We start from the raw sequence: 13844 nt of genomic DNA, 5'->3' as shown, positions 1-13844 counted from the left end.
GAGGATGAGATGATTGGATGGCATCACCAACTGGATGGACATGAGTTTAAGTAAGCTCCAGGAGTTGGTGATGGACAGGGAAGCCTGGTGTGCTGCAGTTCATGGGTTGCAAAGAGTCGACATAACTGAGCAACTGAGATGAACTGCAAGTCCCTCAAACACCAACATTATCTAAAGGATAGGTACTTTAAAGAAGGCCGAAGATAATATAATAATCTTGTCATTTAAAATTCCCATAAGTCGTATATCCTTAAGACAAAAAGTATAACCTGTAACTAGCTTAATAAATGTGAAAGCAAATAACTTTGATTCTCATTATTTTTCTTACCAATAAAGAAGTAAGGGCTTTAAAACCTCAGTCTGAATTTTTTTTAAGTGTTCTTCATTCCACTGAGATCCATCTAGTAGTTTAAATTTTGATAAGACTTCTGCAGAAAGGTAGTAATCTCCACTGCTCACTAGAAAGCATTTTTTCATCTTCTCAATATGTCTGAAATAAAACACACACAAATAGGCACACACATGCCTGGTGACACAATACTCAACTAGCCAAATATTTTCCCTTCCAAAATGTTTCAGGCAAGTAATGAACTCTCTTAGAAACAAAAGTGGGGTCACAAAGAGCAGGATCACGACTGAGCAACTGAACAAAGAACCGAAAGTGAGTTACAGGAGTACCAATGTGAAGGTCAGAATAATTCGCACAGGTATGGGAATGGCAGGGATAGCTGTGGTCAGCTGGACAATGGCCTTGCTAAGATGTCCACACCCTCATCTCCAGAACCTCAGAATGTGATCTTACATGACAGAAGGGACTCTGCAGCGGTGATTAGGCTTCTGGGGAGATTATCCTGGGCTATCTAGCTGGTGCTAATGTAATCATTAACAGTCCTTCTAAGAAGGAGGCAGGAGGCTAACAGTCACAGAGAAAAGATGGGAGGACAGAAGCAGAGGTTAGAGAGGAGAAAAGATGTCATGGTGCTGGCTCTGAAGACAGAGGAAGGGGCCCTGAACCAAGGAAAGCAGATGGCCTCAGAAGCGGGAAAAGCCAAGGAAATGGATTCTCCCCAAAGTGCCAGAAGGAATGCAGGCCTGCAGACCCATTTAGACTTCTGACCTTTTAATCAGAAGAAAATTAATTTATGTTGCTTCCAGCCACTGAATCTGTGGCAATTAATGACAGCAACAACAGGAACTAATAAAGTATTAACTCTCAAGAACCTATGTAGGTTGACTGTATATCCTTTCCCTAACATGTCTTAGAAAGTGGTAGCAGCCTTCCATCCCAGGATCAATTAGGTCATGCTTCATAATCAACCATTTGGTAACCCCTGCTCTTATAACTATGTACAAGAATGAGCTTTGTGATCTGAACGCCACCGAGTAACTGGAATAGTCCAGTCTCCAGTATTTACTCAGTCAAACCTTTAATGGGGATCCCAGTCTACTTCAGAGTTCAGAGCAGATCAGGAGAACACAGACAAGAGAAGGACATAAAGCGGGGTCCTCCAAGGTTCGTAAGACTTACAGTGACCTGACACATATGGAGCGGCTAAACAAAGGCCCATGCCCCATCAGACCTAAGAGGCTCTCTCGAGAACATCCAGCATCGTATCCAGCAGATATCTCATTCAGATATATCTAAGTGGCATCTGGCTAAAGACCATAGAATTTGTTAACTGAGCAGGCTGCCAGGAACAGCCAGCCCCTTACGCTGGCATAAGGTACCTTTTATGTAAATCAATTTTATTATAATAAAATAAATCTTATTATTAATTCTTCTAAAAGTATAAATTACATTTATATATTTATTCCAGGCCTTCTGTCTGTGCTTAGATGACCCAAACTAATATTTTATAATTTGGTTTTAAAACTATTTAAAAAAAAAAGAAATACCTTTGATGTCTTCCAGGATTCTTAAGAACTTTTAACCTCTCAATATCCATCCATAGCCACCAATATTTCTCCCCTAAGGTACCTTTTAAAAATTTCTTAAATCTTTCAAACTCCTTTCTATTACCAATGTCATAAGTTTTGTGAGAAATACACCAATCAGCCCTGCTGTCGAGTCCAACGCTGTCAGGCTTTGAAACTGCTGGTTCTAACACGTCTCCCGACTCTTCCCTTAGCATTTCATTGAACAAAACATTCTTGCCAGAGGTAGGCCCCCCAATGTCATCAAACACCACTTCTGTTACGTTTCTGAAATTTACGTAATCTGGGCTTTCTCTAAGTGTTGCTCCAAGAATTTGATGAATTGCCACTCTCAAGATAAAGGAGACATAAGATCTTAAAAACTCGTCACATGTTGAGAAGTGCAGTGTCAGACTTTCATCAACAGTCTGTTGCTTTTCAAGGTATATCCTCAGAAGAGCTTGAGAAGGAGTGTCCTGTAGAGATACAGACCCATCTTCTTCAAATTCGGAGGTTAATCTAGTGGTTTTTAATAGGCCCTTTTTCGTCCTGGGGTGAACTCCATCATCGAAGATAAAACTCTCTGTATTAAATCATAAAAGGCTATTAGATCAGATATGAATGTAAAAGTTTTCTTTTAATTGTTAACTAGATGTTATAAATCACTGCAGATGGTGATTGCAGCCATGAAATTAAAAGACGCTTACTCCTTGGAAGGAAAGTTATGACCAACGTAGACAGCATATTAAAAAGCAGGGACATTACTCTGTCAACAAAGGTCCATCTAGTCAAGGGTATGGTTTTTCCAGTGGTCATGTATGGAGTGAGAGTTGGACTATAAAGAAAGCTGAGCACCAAAGAATTGATGCTTTTGAACTGTGGTGTTGGAGAAGACTCTTGAGAGTCCCTTGGACTGCAAGGAGATCCAGCCAGTACATCCTAAAGGAGATCAGTCCTGGGTGTTCATTGGAAGGACTGATGTTGAAGCTGAAACTCCAATACTTTGGCCACCTGATGCAAAGAGCTGACTCATTTGAAAAGACCCTGATGCTGGGAAAGATTGAGGGCGGGAGGAGAAGGGGACGACAGAGGATGAGATGGTTGGATGGCATCACTGACTCAATGGACATGAGTTTGGGTGGACTCCAGGAGTTGGTGATGGACAGGGAGGCCTGGCGTGCTGTGGTTCACGGGGTAGCAAAGAGTCAGACACGAGTGAGCGACTGAACTGAACTGAGAGAAAAGAAATGCCAACAGGGATTGGCCATATCTTCCCTGGACCTGAAGAGGATGTTGGTGGCAGATGAACTAAATATTTGCTATGCTCAATAAAGAGGATCTTCAAAAAGACATGACACACTTTTAAAATGTAATATTTTAGGCTGATAATGTCAACATACAAAGGCCAAGTCTATTAAAGAATTAGAATGTGTATACCAAATGATTGTGTGTACTTTAATGTTTCATGGTGCATGGTAAAATAAAATTAGCTACCATAGATGATGAGATGATAGATGAACAGACAAGAATTGGAGTCATATTAGCAATTAAAAAAAAAACTGTTTTATGAGAAAAATTCTATTACTACTACACTTACAACCTATCATTAAAATTACAAAATTGCATAAAGTCCTTGTGAAGACTTACAAATACAACTGGACTACATTTACACTTCTTCTAAAGATATAGTCTAGCCCTTATTTTTTTTAAGTCTTTCAGATATCAGTGAAATATTTGATGTCTGTGCTTCATTTCACATGGCAAATCTACTGCTCGCAAAGCCATGGATCTGGAAAACCCTGATCCATGTGTCCCAACCTCAATTTTCTCAGTAATAGATTTCAAATCTCAATAAACTGAAAATATTTCATAATTTTAATTGAAAATATGTATAATAAATTTCCCTAAAATTGAGATTAGACTTTTGTAGACCTGTGAAAGGATAGTGGGTATACACTCAACCCCACAAACACGGAGGGAGAGTACAAGCCTGGCATTTCCACTCACTGCCTTCCTGGTATCCTTTCTCTCTCTGTTCACTAACTTCACTCTCCAATTTTCTACTTCACTATTTGGAGGCAACAGTAAGAAATCTATATATTCCGTAATTTCCAATTAGAAAGATGATTTCCCTCTTTACCTAGATTTAGTTTCAATTCTAGAGACTCCAGATTTATCACCCTCAGAAGTTTCTGGTACTTATCAAAGGAACTGTGCAATAACTTAGTGAATTGTGGAATTCCCTTCCTGAATCACATTGCTAGATTTTTTTTCCTCTAGCAATATCATATGTTAATTACTACCATTTCTGGAGGTAAGGGAAGGGAAGGTGAAGTCGCTCAGTCATGTCCGACTCTTTCCAACCCCACGGACTGTAGCTTACCAGACTCCTCCATCTGTGGGATTTTCCAGGCAAGAATACTGGAGTGGGTTGCCATTTCCTTCTCCAGAGGATCTTCCCGACCCAGGGATTGAACCCAGGTCTCCCGCATTGAAGGCAGACGCTTTACTGTCTGAGCCACAAGGGAAGTCCTTTCTGGACCATTTCTGGAAGGTCCCCTTTATTTATGAAAAGTTTCTGTCACCTACCAAAGTTCATCCACCCACAGTAGAAATTTATCTGCTTTTCAAGGTGAAAAATAGTCTGAACTTAGCAGGATAACTCAAGTTCCATAAATCACTATTTACTTTTGGGAGGAGAGAAAAGTTGTACCCACTTTATTTCAAATTCTTAATAATAAGAATTTGTAAACTGTAATAGGAAATAATGATAAAGCAAATATTTATTGACTGTCTACCAGGTACCAAGCACTAAACATTTTATATATTCAGTATGTATGCATCATTAGTTTAACCTTACAGATGACAAAATCAAGGTTACCAGAAGTGGAATAATTTGCAGAAGTCACAAACTAGTAAGTATCAGAGTTGGGTTCTAAACCCCTCTTCTTTTCACTATACGAGGTTGTCTCTTAGAAAAGAGTAGAAAGTGGAGCTGCAGGAGATACCAGTTTTTTCCCTATCCACTAAGTGTTGTAAGTTTAGAATAACAACAACAAAAGACGTAAAAAGGAGTTCTGGGGTCATTCTTATCCTTGTCCTTTACTGCTTACCAGAAGCAGATGAAACAACTGGTGATTCAATTTTGTCGTGGAATACACAAGATGGTAGTGAAAAGGTTGGTACTGTTTGCTGACATTGTTTTGCTAAGGCAAACCAATCTTTTGTTTGAGTATAGGAGGCCTAGGAAGAAAGGAGCACATTTGTTTAACCAAGATTAGCAGTATTCTTCCAATCATGAATCTGGATAAATCATTATGATAATACTCAATTTGTATAGTACAATACGTAAAGGAAAAATTATGCTGTGAAAGAAAAGAATATTGTACATAGAAAAATTCATTAGCTGAGAATAATGGTAAGGAAATTTCAGATTATTTTCATATTAGATGATCAAAAGAAAAAAAAGGGGCCCCAATACCCATCAAATTCTTCACTCCTCCACCGGAAGTACGCAACCCTCCTTCCTGGATTCACTACAAACTCCCGCCATCTAGGTTAACTTGGCAGGCTCCACAGCTCATCAGTCTTTGGATGCATCTTACACCAGCTGCTCCCATTTACAACTTTCTCAATGATTTCATGCCCCCAGATCCATCTGGTCAGGCTCAGTGTTTTTAACAGCTCCTCCTTAATATGACAAAAACTTACTCTCAGTAGCACTGGAAACCTCTCCACGTTGAACTTCCCCTTTACCTTAGATTCTGTTTTCGCAACTTTGCTTGGATGGGATGCTTCCTGAAGGATGATTTCTGACTCACCTGCCCCTGGATAGAGTCTTCAGTTTTTCCTTTCTTTATGTACTCCTGAGTCAGCTGATCCAATTCTCAACCTGACATGCAGCTTCAAAAGCCCCAGTCCTAAGAAACTGCATCTCAGATGCCCTGGGAAGATTCTTCTTCCCACTTTGTCCTCACCTACTTTTCTAGGATAATCCAACTTGTTCAACAGAGGCAGAGAAGGGAGTGTCCAGCATTACTCTCACTTTTCCTTTTTTCGAACTAAGTCCTCTTAGCCTAAGGAACACTTACAGAGGAGGCAAGGCTCAAATGGAATTATGGAGAATTAGCGGGGCAAGTCGGGCCACACAACAAGACCAAAGGCGCGAGAGAGAAACACCAGGTGCCGCTGGTGTGGTACTGTCCCTTTTAGAAGTAAGGTAGATGCTGCTGCTAAGTCACTTCAGTCGTGTCCGACTGTGTGCGACCCCAGTAGCTTTGAATCTAATTTCCTTTTGTTTCCTCTTTTTCTTTCTCTAAAACCAAATCATTTACTACTAATTATATTCATTCAAAATATTTATTAAATGACTTCTCTGTTCCAAGTTCTATCCTAAGCACTGAGAGGAGACCAAAATAATTAAGGAACTATCAAGGAATTAAGACCAACATACAAGAGTCATTAAATTAATTATACAAAAAGATAAGAGAGCAGAAGATAGAGGAGAAAGAAGTAGTTAGTTAAATATAAAAACAGTTAACTATTCTACTTTATATTCTTAAAAGATGGGTTAATTGTCTGTGTTTCGATGGTACAACTGAAGACAAAGAAATATTACTAATTATCATAAGGATTAATACCTATCTATAGTCATGGTTTAATGATTTAACAGTCCCAAAAATTGAACACTCAAGCTCAAAGGCTATTAAAAAGAAATATATAATTCAGGTATTACTCAAGTTGACAGAAATGAGTTTTTTTCCATCACAGAAAATAGTAAAAGTAAAGTAACTTTGATTTTTATTTTCTTATATTTGATTCAATTTACATGTAAGGAATCAGAACTTATTCCCCTAGATTGATTCTTTCCTTTGCATGTTTATGGACCTCTACCATTAGTATGTTTTTGACATCCCTAACATTATTGGAACACATATGTTAATAGGAAAAATAAATACTGAAAAATAAATATAAGAGAAAAGAAAAATGTGACTTTAGTACATCCCTGAGCATTATTCAGAGGAAATAATGGGACTGGCATACATTTTTTTTTTTGCCAAATTTTGCTGATAGAACTGTCAAACTACAAAATTATATAGGAGCTTACACATGAAAAAAAAATGTTCAAAAAGATAGTGTAAGGATATCCATTCCAACAGAGATGTTTTCCTCTTGAATGACATCTTTGATCAATTGGAAGTGCCTGCCTAGGAGGCTGTGTTGAAAAGAACTTAGAGCCAAGTCCTAGCTCAGCAGGAAAACTGCTATGATTGATTAGCAATGTCTGTCATGAATGGAAACTAGGACAAGAGCAACACATGGGTAACATATTTGCAGTTTCTGGTTTTGCGAAGAACTGTATATTGGAAACCTGTTCCCAGAGAGATTTAATAATTAGAAGGTAAAGAGAAGCAGGATAGTGACCCCAAAACACGCCATGACCTGGATTATTGTGAGCCGAAGGAGACCTCGACCCAGTAGACTCAAGAGAAACATTTACCTCTCCTTTAACTACCTAAATTCACCTAAAAGAATTTAGTTACAGGGCCAGGCTCAGAGACAGCCAGTACCAGAGATGACTTTTATGTGAATGACTACCTACCTCTATGGCAGGCAACATCTAATTAGCAAACATCTGGTCTTCTTATAGTCCTGTGACTTACCCTATTCCCCTCTGAAGCCCCAGGCCCCTATCCCATTCCCAAGCTCAGGATAGCTCAACTGCCCAACTTGTTTCGGGTCTCATATTCTTAAAGGGCTCCTGTACATAACTAAATTACCTTTTGTGGTGTTTTTTTTTTTTTTTTTTGCCTATAACTATCTTATGTCAATATTTTTTAATTAGACCAGCCAAAGAACCTACAAGGGTAGAAGGAAAAGGTTCCCTCCCTGACAAAGCCAAAGATCTACCTACAAGTTTGACTATACTGTGGTTCTCCAAAAGGACATCTGATTCTGGGTTAGATTTCTTCATATGTACTTATACTACCCAACAATCTCCAATTGTGGAGGGCAAATTTATACCTGGTAACAGTTAAACACTAATGCATTTAATTACTAAAAAATAATCTTGACAATATGGAGGAGAAGATCCAATTTATCATTGCTTTGTACAAATATTATAGATTCTAAATAATAAAAAAATTGGAATGAACAATGAAAGCCTTACTTCCCATGTGACAGTGGGCATGCTCTTCAATTTTCCATTTTCCTTTGTACACATGACAATAATAATTCTAATTACATTTCAGGTGAAAGAGTGTAAGGCAAACAAGTCATCATAAATCCAAAAGAATTTCTGCTAAATCTACTTTGGAAGTATTTGAAAACATTTTCTTATTCAAATGAACATCATGTCTCTAAAAAGACAAGTTTCACCAAAGTGCCAAGTCGCAAAGAAACACTCAAACTTTTACCTCGCCCAGAGAAATGTAGAACTTCTTCATAATTATAACATCATCTTCTTCAACAGGAGGAGGTGGTGGACTGGGTGGTTTTTGCAGGACCCAGGGTGAAAACTCTGTACCTAATATGATATTCATGCCTGATTCACTCCATCTTACTTGTGAAATCAATTTGGCTAACCTGTATTTCAGAAATCATACAAATTGAAATAAATTTCAAATATGGTAGAATTCAGAATAAAAACTAAAATTTTATGTATTCAAATCAATCTTCCCTCCTAGCTTTGCAGGATGAGTCTCTTAGGAGCTGCTAAAATTAATGGCATATTCATAGGATCACTAATTAATTAATAATTATTCTGTTTTATTGTATTTTAGAAAATAGTTGTTCTAAGAAAGGGTCAAATTTTAGTAAAATTTCAGACTGTTTAGGAACTTAAACTTTAAAAGTCAGGGAACATAAAAGAAAAACTTGGCCCTGTGCTAGAACATTCTTTTTTATCCCATTTGTATTCATTTTTTATCACCCTGAACACAAACACCTTTACAGAAGTAGAAAAAAATTTAAATATAATGATCAAAGAAGCAGAATTGAAGTACATTTATTAGGTACTGTTTCTATGAAATCTCTTTGGAAATGTTAAGCAATTTTTACCAATGCTCTATATTATACTACATAGTAACCAAAATACAAACTCCAATGGGGTTAAAGTACACAATTTTATTAAGAAAGTAAATAAAAATGATTTTTGGTGAAAAAAATCATTTAAAATATATGTATATTGATGAATTACAATACCTGTATTCAAAGTAACAATCACTTTCCAGAAAAGTTGGAAGTCTTTCTTTTTTGACCCAGTGAATACCTTGTTCACGATTGAGACACTGTTAGAAGACAAGTGAAAAAGAAAGCATCACAGAAAATCACCTGTTAGGACAATGATGGTCTAATCACTAGAGCAATGTTACCTCTAGCTCTTATAGGGAGCCTGTCTCTACCTTCTGTTTGGACAGGACAAAGAACCCCGAGTCTCAAGTTTGAAGCCACTTTGTCTGCTGGTACACTTCATTAATTCTCTCAACAAACCTACATCAGCTATCATTTATATGTTACAGACTACCAAACTGAATCCAGAAAACTTAAGTAACTTACTGAAAGAGGAAAAATGACCAAAAAAAAATTAATCAGTGTCATTATTTTCACAGATATAAAACAGGTTAAAAATAATCACAAACAGGGGACTTCCCTGGTGGTCTAATGGCTATGACCCTGAGCTCCCAATAGAGGATGAGATGGTTGGACGGCATCATCAGCTCAATGGACATGAGTCTGAGCAAACTCTGGGAGATAGTGAAGAACAGGGAAGCCTGGCATGCTCTAGACCATGGGGTGGCAAAGAATCAGACATGACTTAGCAACTGAACAAGTGCCAGAAGTTCAGGACTCTGTAGGAGGCCCCATAGGCATGAAAACCAAGGTTTCCACAGAACATGATTGAGATGGGGATGGAGTCAAGATGGCAGAATAGAAGGATGTGGAGTTCACCTCTCCCCACAAGTACATCAAGAATACATCTACAAATGGAGCAATTCTCAGAGTGCCTGCTGTACACTAGCAGAGGACCTTGGACACCTAAAAGGACAGGAAAAATCTTCACACAACTGGGTAGGACTTAAGAAAGAAAAAGAGAAACAGAATGGTACCTGCACCCCTGGTGGGGAGCTGAAGGATAGAAGAGGCTCCTGCACTCAGGGAAGCCCCCTCACCATTGGGCAGATCAGCTGGGATGGAGGGGGAGCTTCAGGAGCTTGGAGGAAAGCACAGCAACTGGTCTGTGACAGGTAGGACAGATTAAGACCTACATGGATGTTCCATTCTGCAGCCCTGCAGCCCTGCATGCTCCAGCCTGAGTTGTTGTCTGTTGATGCAGAGAGGGGCTGGGTGCTGGAACGTGGGGTTTGGAGAGTGGACACAGCGAGGAGACAGTTGTTGGCTGTGAAGAGACAGCCCGCAAGGATGGAAGTAAGGAGCTCCACAACTGGGAATGTTCATGGAAGAAGCCTGGGCCGCCAAAGAAGCAGGGCACAATTGCTGAGTGACCCACAGGAGGGGGACTGCCGTAATTTCAGTCCCCTTCCCCACGCACCCCTGTCTCCATGGATACTAGGAGGGGCACCTCCCAGAGCAGGCTCGCACGCTCTGCCCATCATCACCTCTTCCCCTGCCTACCTGGGCAGGGCACAGGTGCTCTAGGGCAGCCTTCGGAGGAACATGCACAGAGGTGGGGCTGAAACCACAGCTGAGCCCCAGGGGCCATGCAACTAAAACAGAAGAGCTGAAATCTGTCCTCATGGCCACAAGAGCTGCAGATTCACATACACCCTCACTGTCAGTGCTGTGAACTCAGTGCCTGTGGAATGTCCAAATGGATGAGCACTCACACAGCTCAGATGGGTCTAGTTTCAGCCACTGCGGGCTTTGTGGGCACGTTCACACAGAGACTGGGCCAGGTCAGAATCTGAGCTGCCTCCATAGCTAGCTACCACAGATGGTCCAGGTACACAACTACCGCAATCCTGGGACCTGACTTTGGTGGATTCACACAGGTGGCCTGGTGAAAACGCAGGAGAAACACCAGGGCCAATTGCTGGCAAACCAACAGGTAAGTCGGGGGGCAGGGCGCTAAGAGCAGTTCCAACAACAGTGTAATTTGTGAGTCAGCACGACAGGTGAAAAGTAACACAATATTCACAGGTGAACAATTGCAGAGGAGGAAAACTCAGAGGCTTCTCTCACAAAGGGAGTGCTCCAATCTCACCTACTATGCACCATAGTAGAAAAACGAAGCCCGAAGTTAGGACAAGGAAGAAAATAATAAATATCAAAGCAGAAATATATGAAATAGAGACTAAAAAAATCAGTAATGAAGAGCCAGTTCTTTGAAAAGATAAAACTGATAAACCTTTATTCAAACTCGTCAATAAATAAGAGGTTCCAAATAAAACCAGAAAAGAGAAGTTACAACCAATATCACAGAAATAGAATCATAAGAGACTAGTATGAACAATTATTTTTCAACAACTGGACAATCTAGAAGAGATGGATAAATCCCTAAAAACAAAAAATCTTCTAAGACTCAATCATGAAGAAATAGAAAATCAATTATAGTGATTAAAAAAAAAAAAAAAAAAACAACTCCCAAAAAACAAAAGTGCAAGATCAGAAGCCTTCACAGGGGAATTCTACCAAACATTTAAAAAAGAGTTAACACCTATCCTTCTCAAACTGTTTCAGAAAATTGAAGAGAAACACTTCCAAACTCACCCTACAAGGCCAGCATTACCCTGATACCAAAACCAAAAAGAAAGAAAGATAGATAATTACAGACCAATATACCTGATAACAAAAGATGCAAACAGATCCAATAAAACATAATGGCTGGCACTTCCATGGTGATACAAGGGATAGAAATCCGCCTTCCAATGCAGTGGACCTAAGTTTGATCCCTGGTCTGAGAGGATTCCGCATTTTGCAGAGCCACTAAGCCTGTGCCCCACAACTACTGAGCCTGCACCCTAGGGCCCACATGCCACAACTGCTGAACTCACACGTTACAACCACCGAAGCCTGCATGCCTAGAGCCTGTGCCCTGCAACAAAAGAAACGACCATATGAGAGTCCATACATCTCAACCAAGAGTAACCCTGCTCCACAGCAAATAGAGGACGACTGCATGCAGCAACAAAGACCCAGTGCAGCCAGAAATAAATAATAAATAAAAGCATAACGGCTGAATTCAACAACACATTAAAAGAATAATAAATCAGATCAAGTGGGATTTATTCCAGAGATGCAAGGATGGTTCAATATTGACAAATGAATGTGATACACCATATTAAAAAATTAATAAAAATCATACGATCATCTCAATAGATACAGAAAAAGCATTTGACAAAATTCAACATCCATTTATGATTAAAAAAATTCTCAACAAAGTGGGCAGAGAGGGAACATATGTTAACATAATAAAGGCCAGGTGACAAACCCACAGCTAACATCATAGTCAGTGGTGAAAAACTGAAAAATTTTCCTCTAAGATCAGGAACAAGAGAAGGGTATCCACTCTTAACCACTTTTATTCAACATGATGTTCAAACTCCTAGCCACAGCAATCAGACAAGAAAAAAACAAGACATTCAAACTGGAAAAAAAGAAGTAAAACAGTCACTATTTGCAGATGACATGACACTATATATAGAAAACCCTAAACACTACCAAACCTGGAGTAGGAAATGGCAATCCATTCCAGTATTCTTGCCTGGAAAGTTCCATGGATAGAAGAGCCTGGTAAGCTGCGGTCCATGGGGTCATAAAGAGTCAGACATGACTGAGTACAAAGACTACCAAAAATTATTATAACAAATGAATTTGGTAAAGTTGTAGAATATAAAATTAATATACAGAAATATGTTGCATTTCTATACTCTAATAATGAACCACTAGAAAGAAAAATTAAGAAAACAATCACATTTATGACTGCATCGAAAAGAATAAAATACACAAGAATAAATTTAACTAAGGAGGTGAAAGACCTGTAGCCTGAAAACTATAAGATATTGATGAAAGAAATTAAAGATAAACAAATAAATGGAAAGATACACCATGCTTGTGGCTGGGAAGAATTATTATTGTTAAAATGTACATTCTACAAATTATTCTAAAGATTCAATACAATCCCTAGCAAAACACTCATGGCATTTTCCCCAGAACTAGAATAATCCTACAATTTGTATGCCAATGCAGGAGATGTAAGTTTGATCCCTGGGGAGGGAAGATCCCCTAGAGTAGGAAATGGCAACCAGCTCCAGTATGCTTGCCTGGGTAACTCCACGGACAGAGGAGGCTAGCTAAAGACCATGGGGTCGCAGAGAGCCAGACATTACTGTGTGACTGAGCACAGACACACACATACACAAAGAATTTATATAAAACCACAAAAGACCCCAAATATCCAAAGCAATCTTAAGAAAGAACAAAGCAGGAGGTATTATGTTCCCTGATTTCAAACCATACTGCTGCTGCTGCTAAGTCACTTCAGTCGTGTCCAACTCTGTGTAACCCATGGACCGCAGCCCACCAGGCTCCTCCGTCCCTGGGATTCTCCAGGCAAGAACACTGAAGTGGGTTGCCATTTCCCTCTCCAACGCATGACAGTGGAAAGTAAACCTATATTAATTAAAGCAGGATGCTACTGCAAGCCCTGAGGGGCTCTCACTTCTGGCGCCTAGCACCCAGCCGCAAGCTGGCTGGGTGTGACCCTCTCCAGGGACAGTGCCAGATAGGGAGTTTGACTGGGGTGGTACACCTGTCAGACTGTAACACGGCTGTCCTAAGGCGAGCTCAGGGAGGACAGAAACCTCCCATGGAGCAGAAGGGTAAAGCTCGCTTAATCTTGATTTTTAATACGAATACAGACCATGAAAGCAGGGCCTCACGATCCTTTTGACCTTCAGGATTTTAAGCAG

The 13844-nt window shown here is 39.6% G+C and overlaps 1 protein-coding gene across 4 annotated transcripts in view; it reads right to left on the bottom strand.

Annotated features, from left to right (window-relative positions):
- Positions 1-13844, bottom strand: part of RGS22 (regulator of G protein signaling 22) — a 143300-nt gene that overhangs the window by 96588 nt on the left and 32868 nt on the right. For all 4 annotated transcript variants that reach the window (XM_070803121.1, XM_070803119.1, XM_070803122.1 and 1 more), the window contains 5 exons: positions 9118-9203; positions 8331-8499; positions 5028-5157; positions 1897-2497; positions 329-490 (listed from right to left, as the gene is read on the bottom strand). In XM_070803121.1, coding sequence (XP_070659222.1) covers positions 329-490; positions 1897-2497; positions 5028-5157; positions 8331-8499; positions 9118-9203 — 1148 coding nt within the window. The remainder of the gene's footprint in view (positions 1-328; positions 491-1896; positions 2498-5027; positions 5158-8330; positions 8500-9117; positions 9204-13844) is intronic.

Source organism: Bos indicus, chromosome 14, assembly GCF_029378745.1.
Source record: "Bos indicus isolate NIAB-ARS_2022 breed Sahiwal x Tharparkar chromosome 14, NIAB-ARS_B.indTharparkar_mat_pri_1.0, whole genome shotgun sequence".
In the NCBI taxonomy this organism is placed as follows: domain Eukaryota; kingdom Metazoa; phylum Chordata; class Mammalia; order Artiodactyla; family Bovidae; genus Bos; species Bos indicus.
This window is presented reverse-complemented; position numbering and strand designations above follow the sequence as displayed.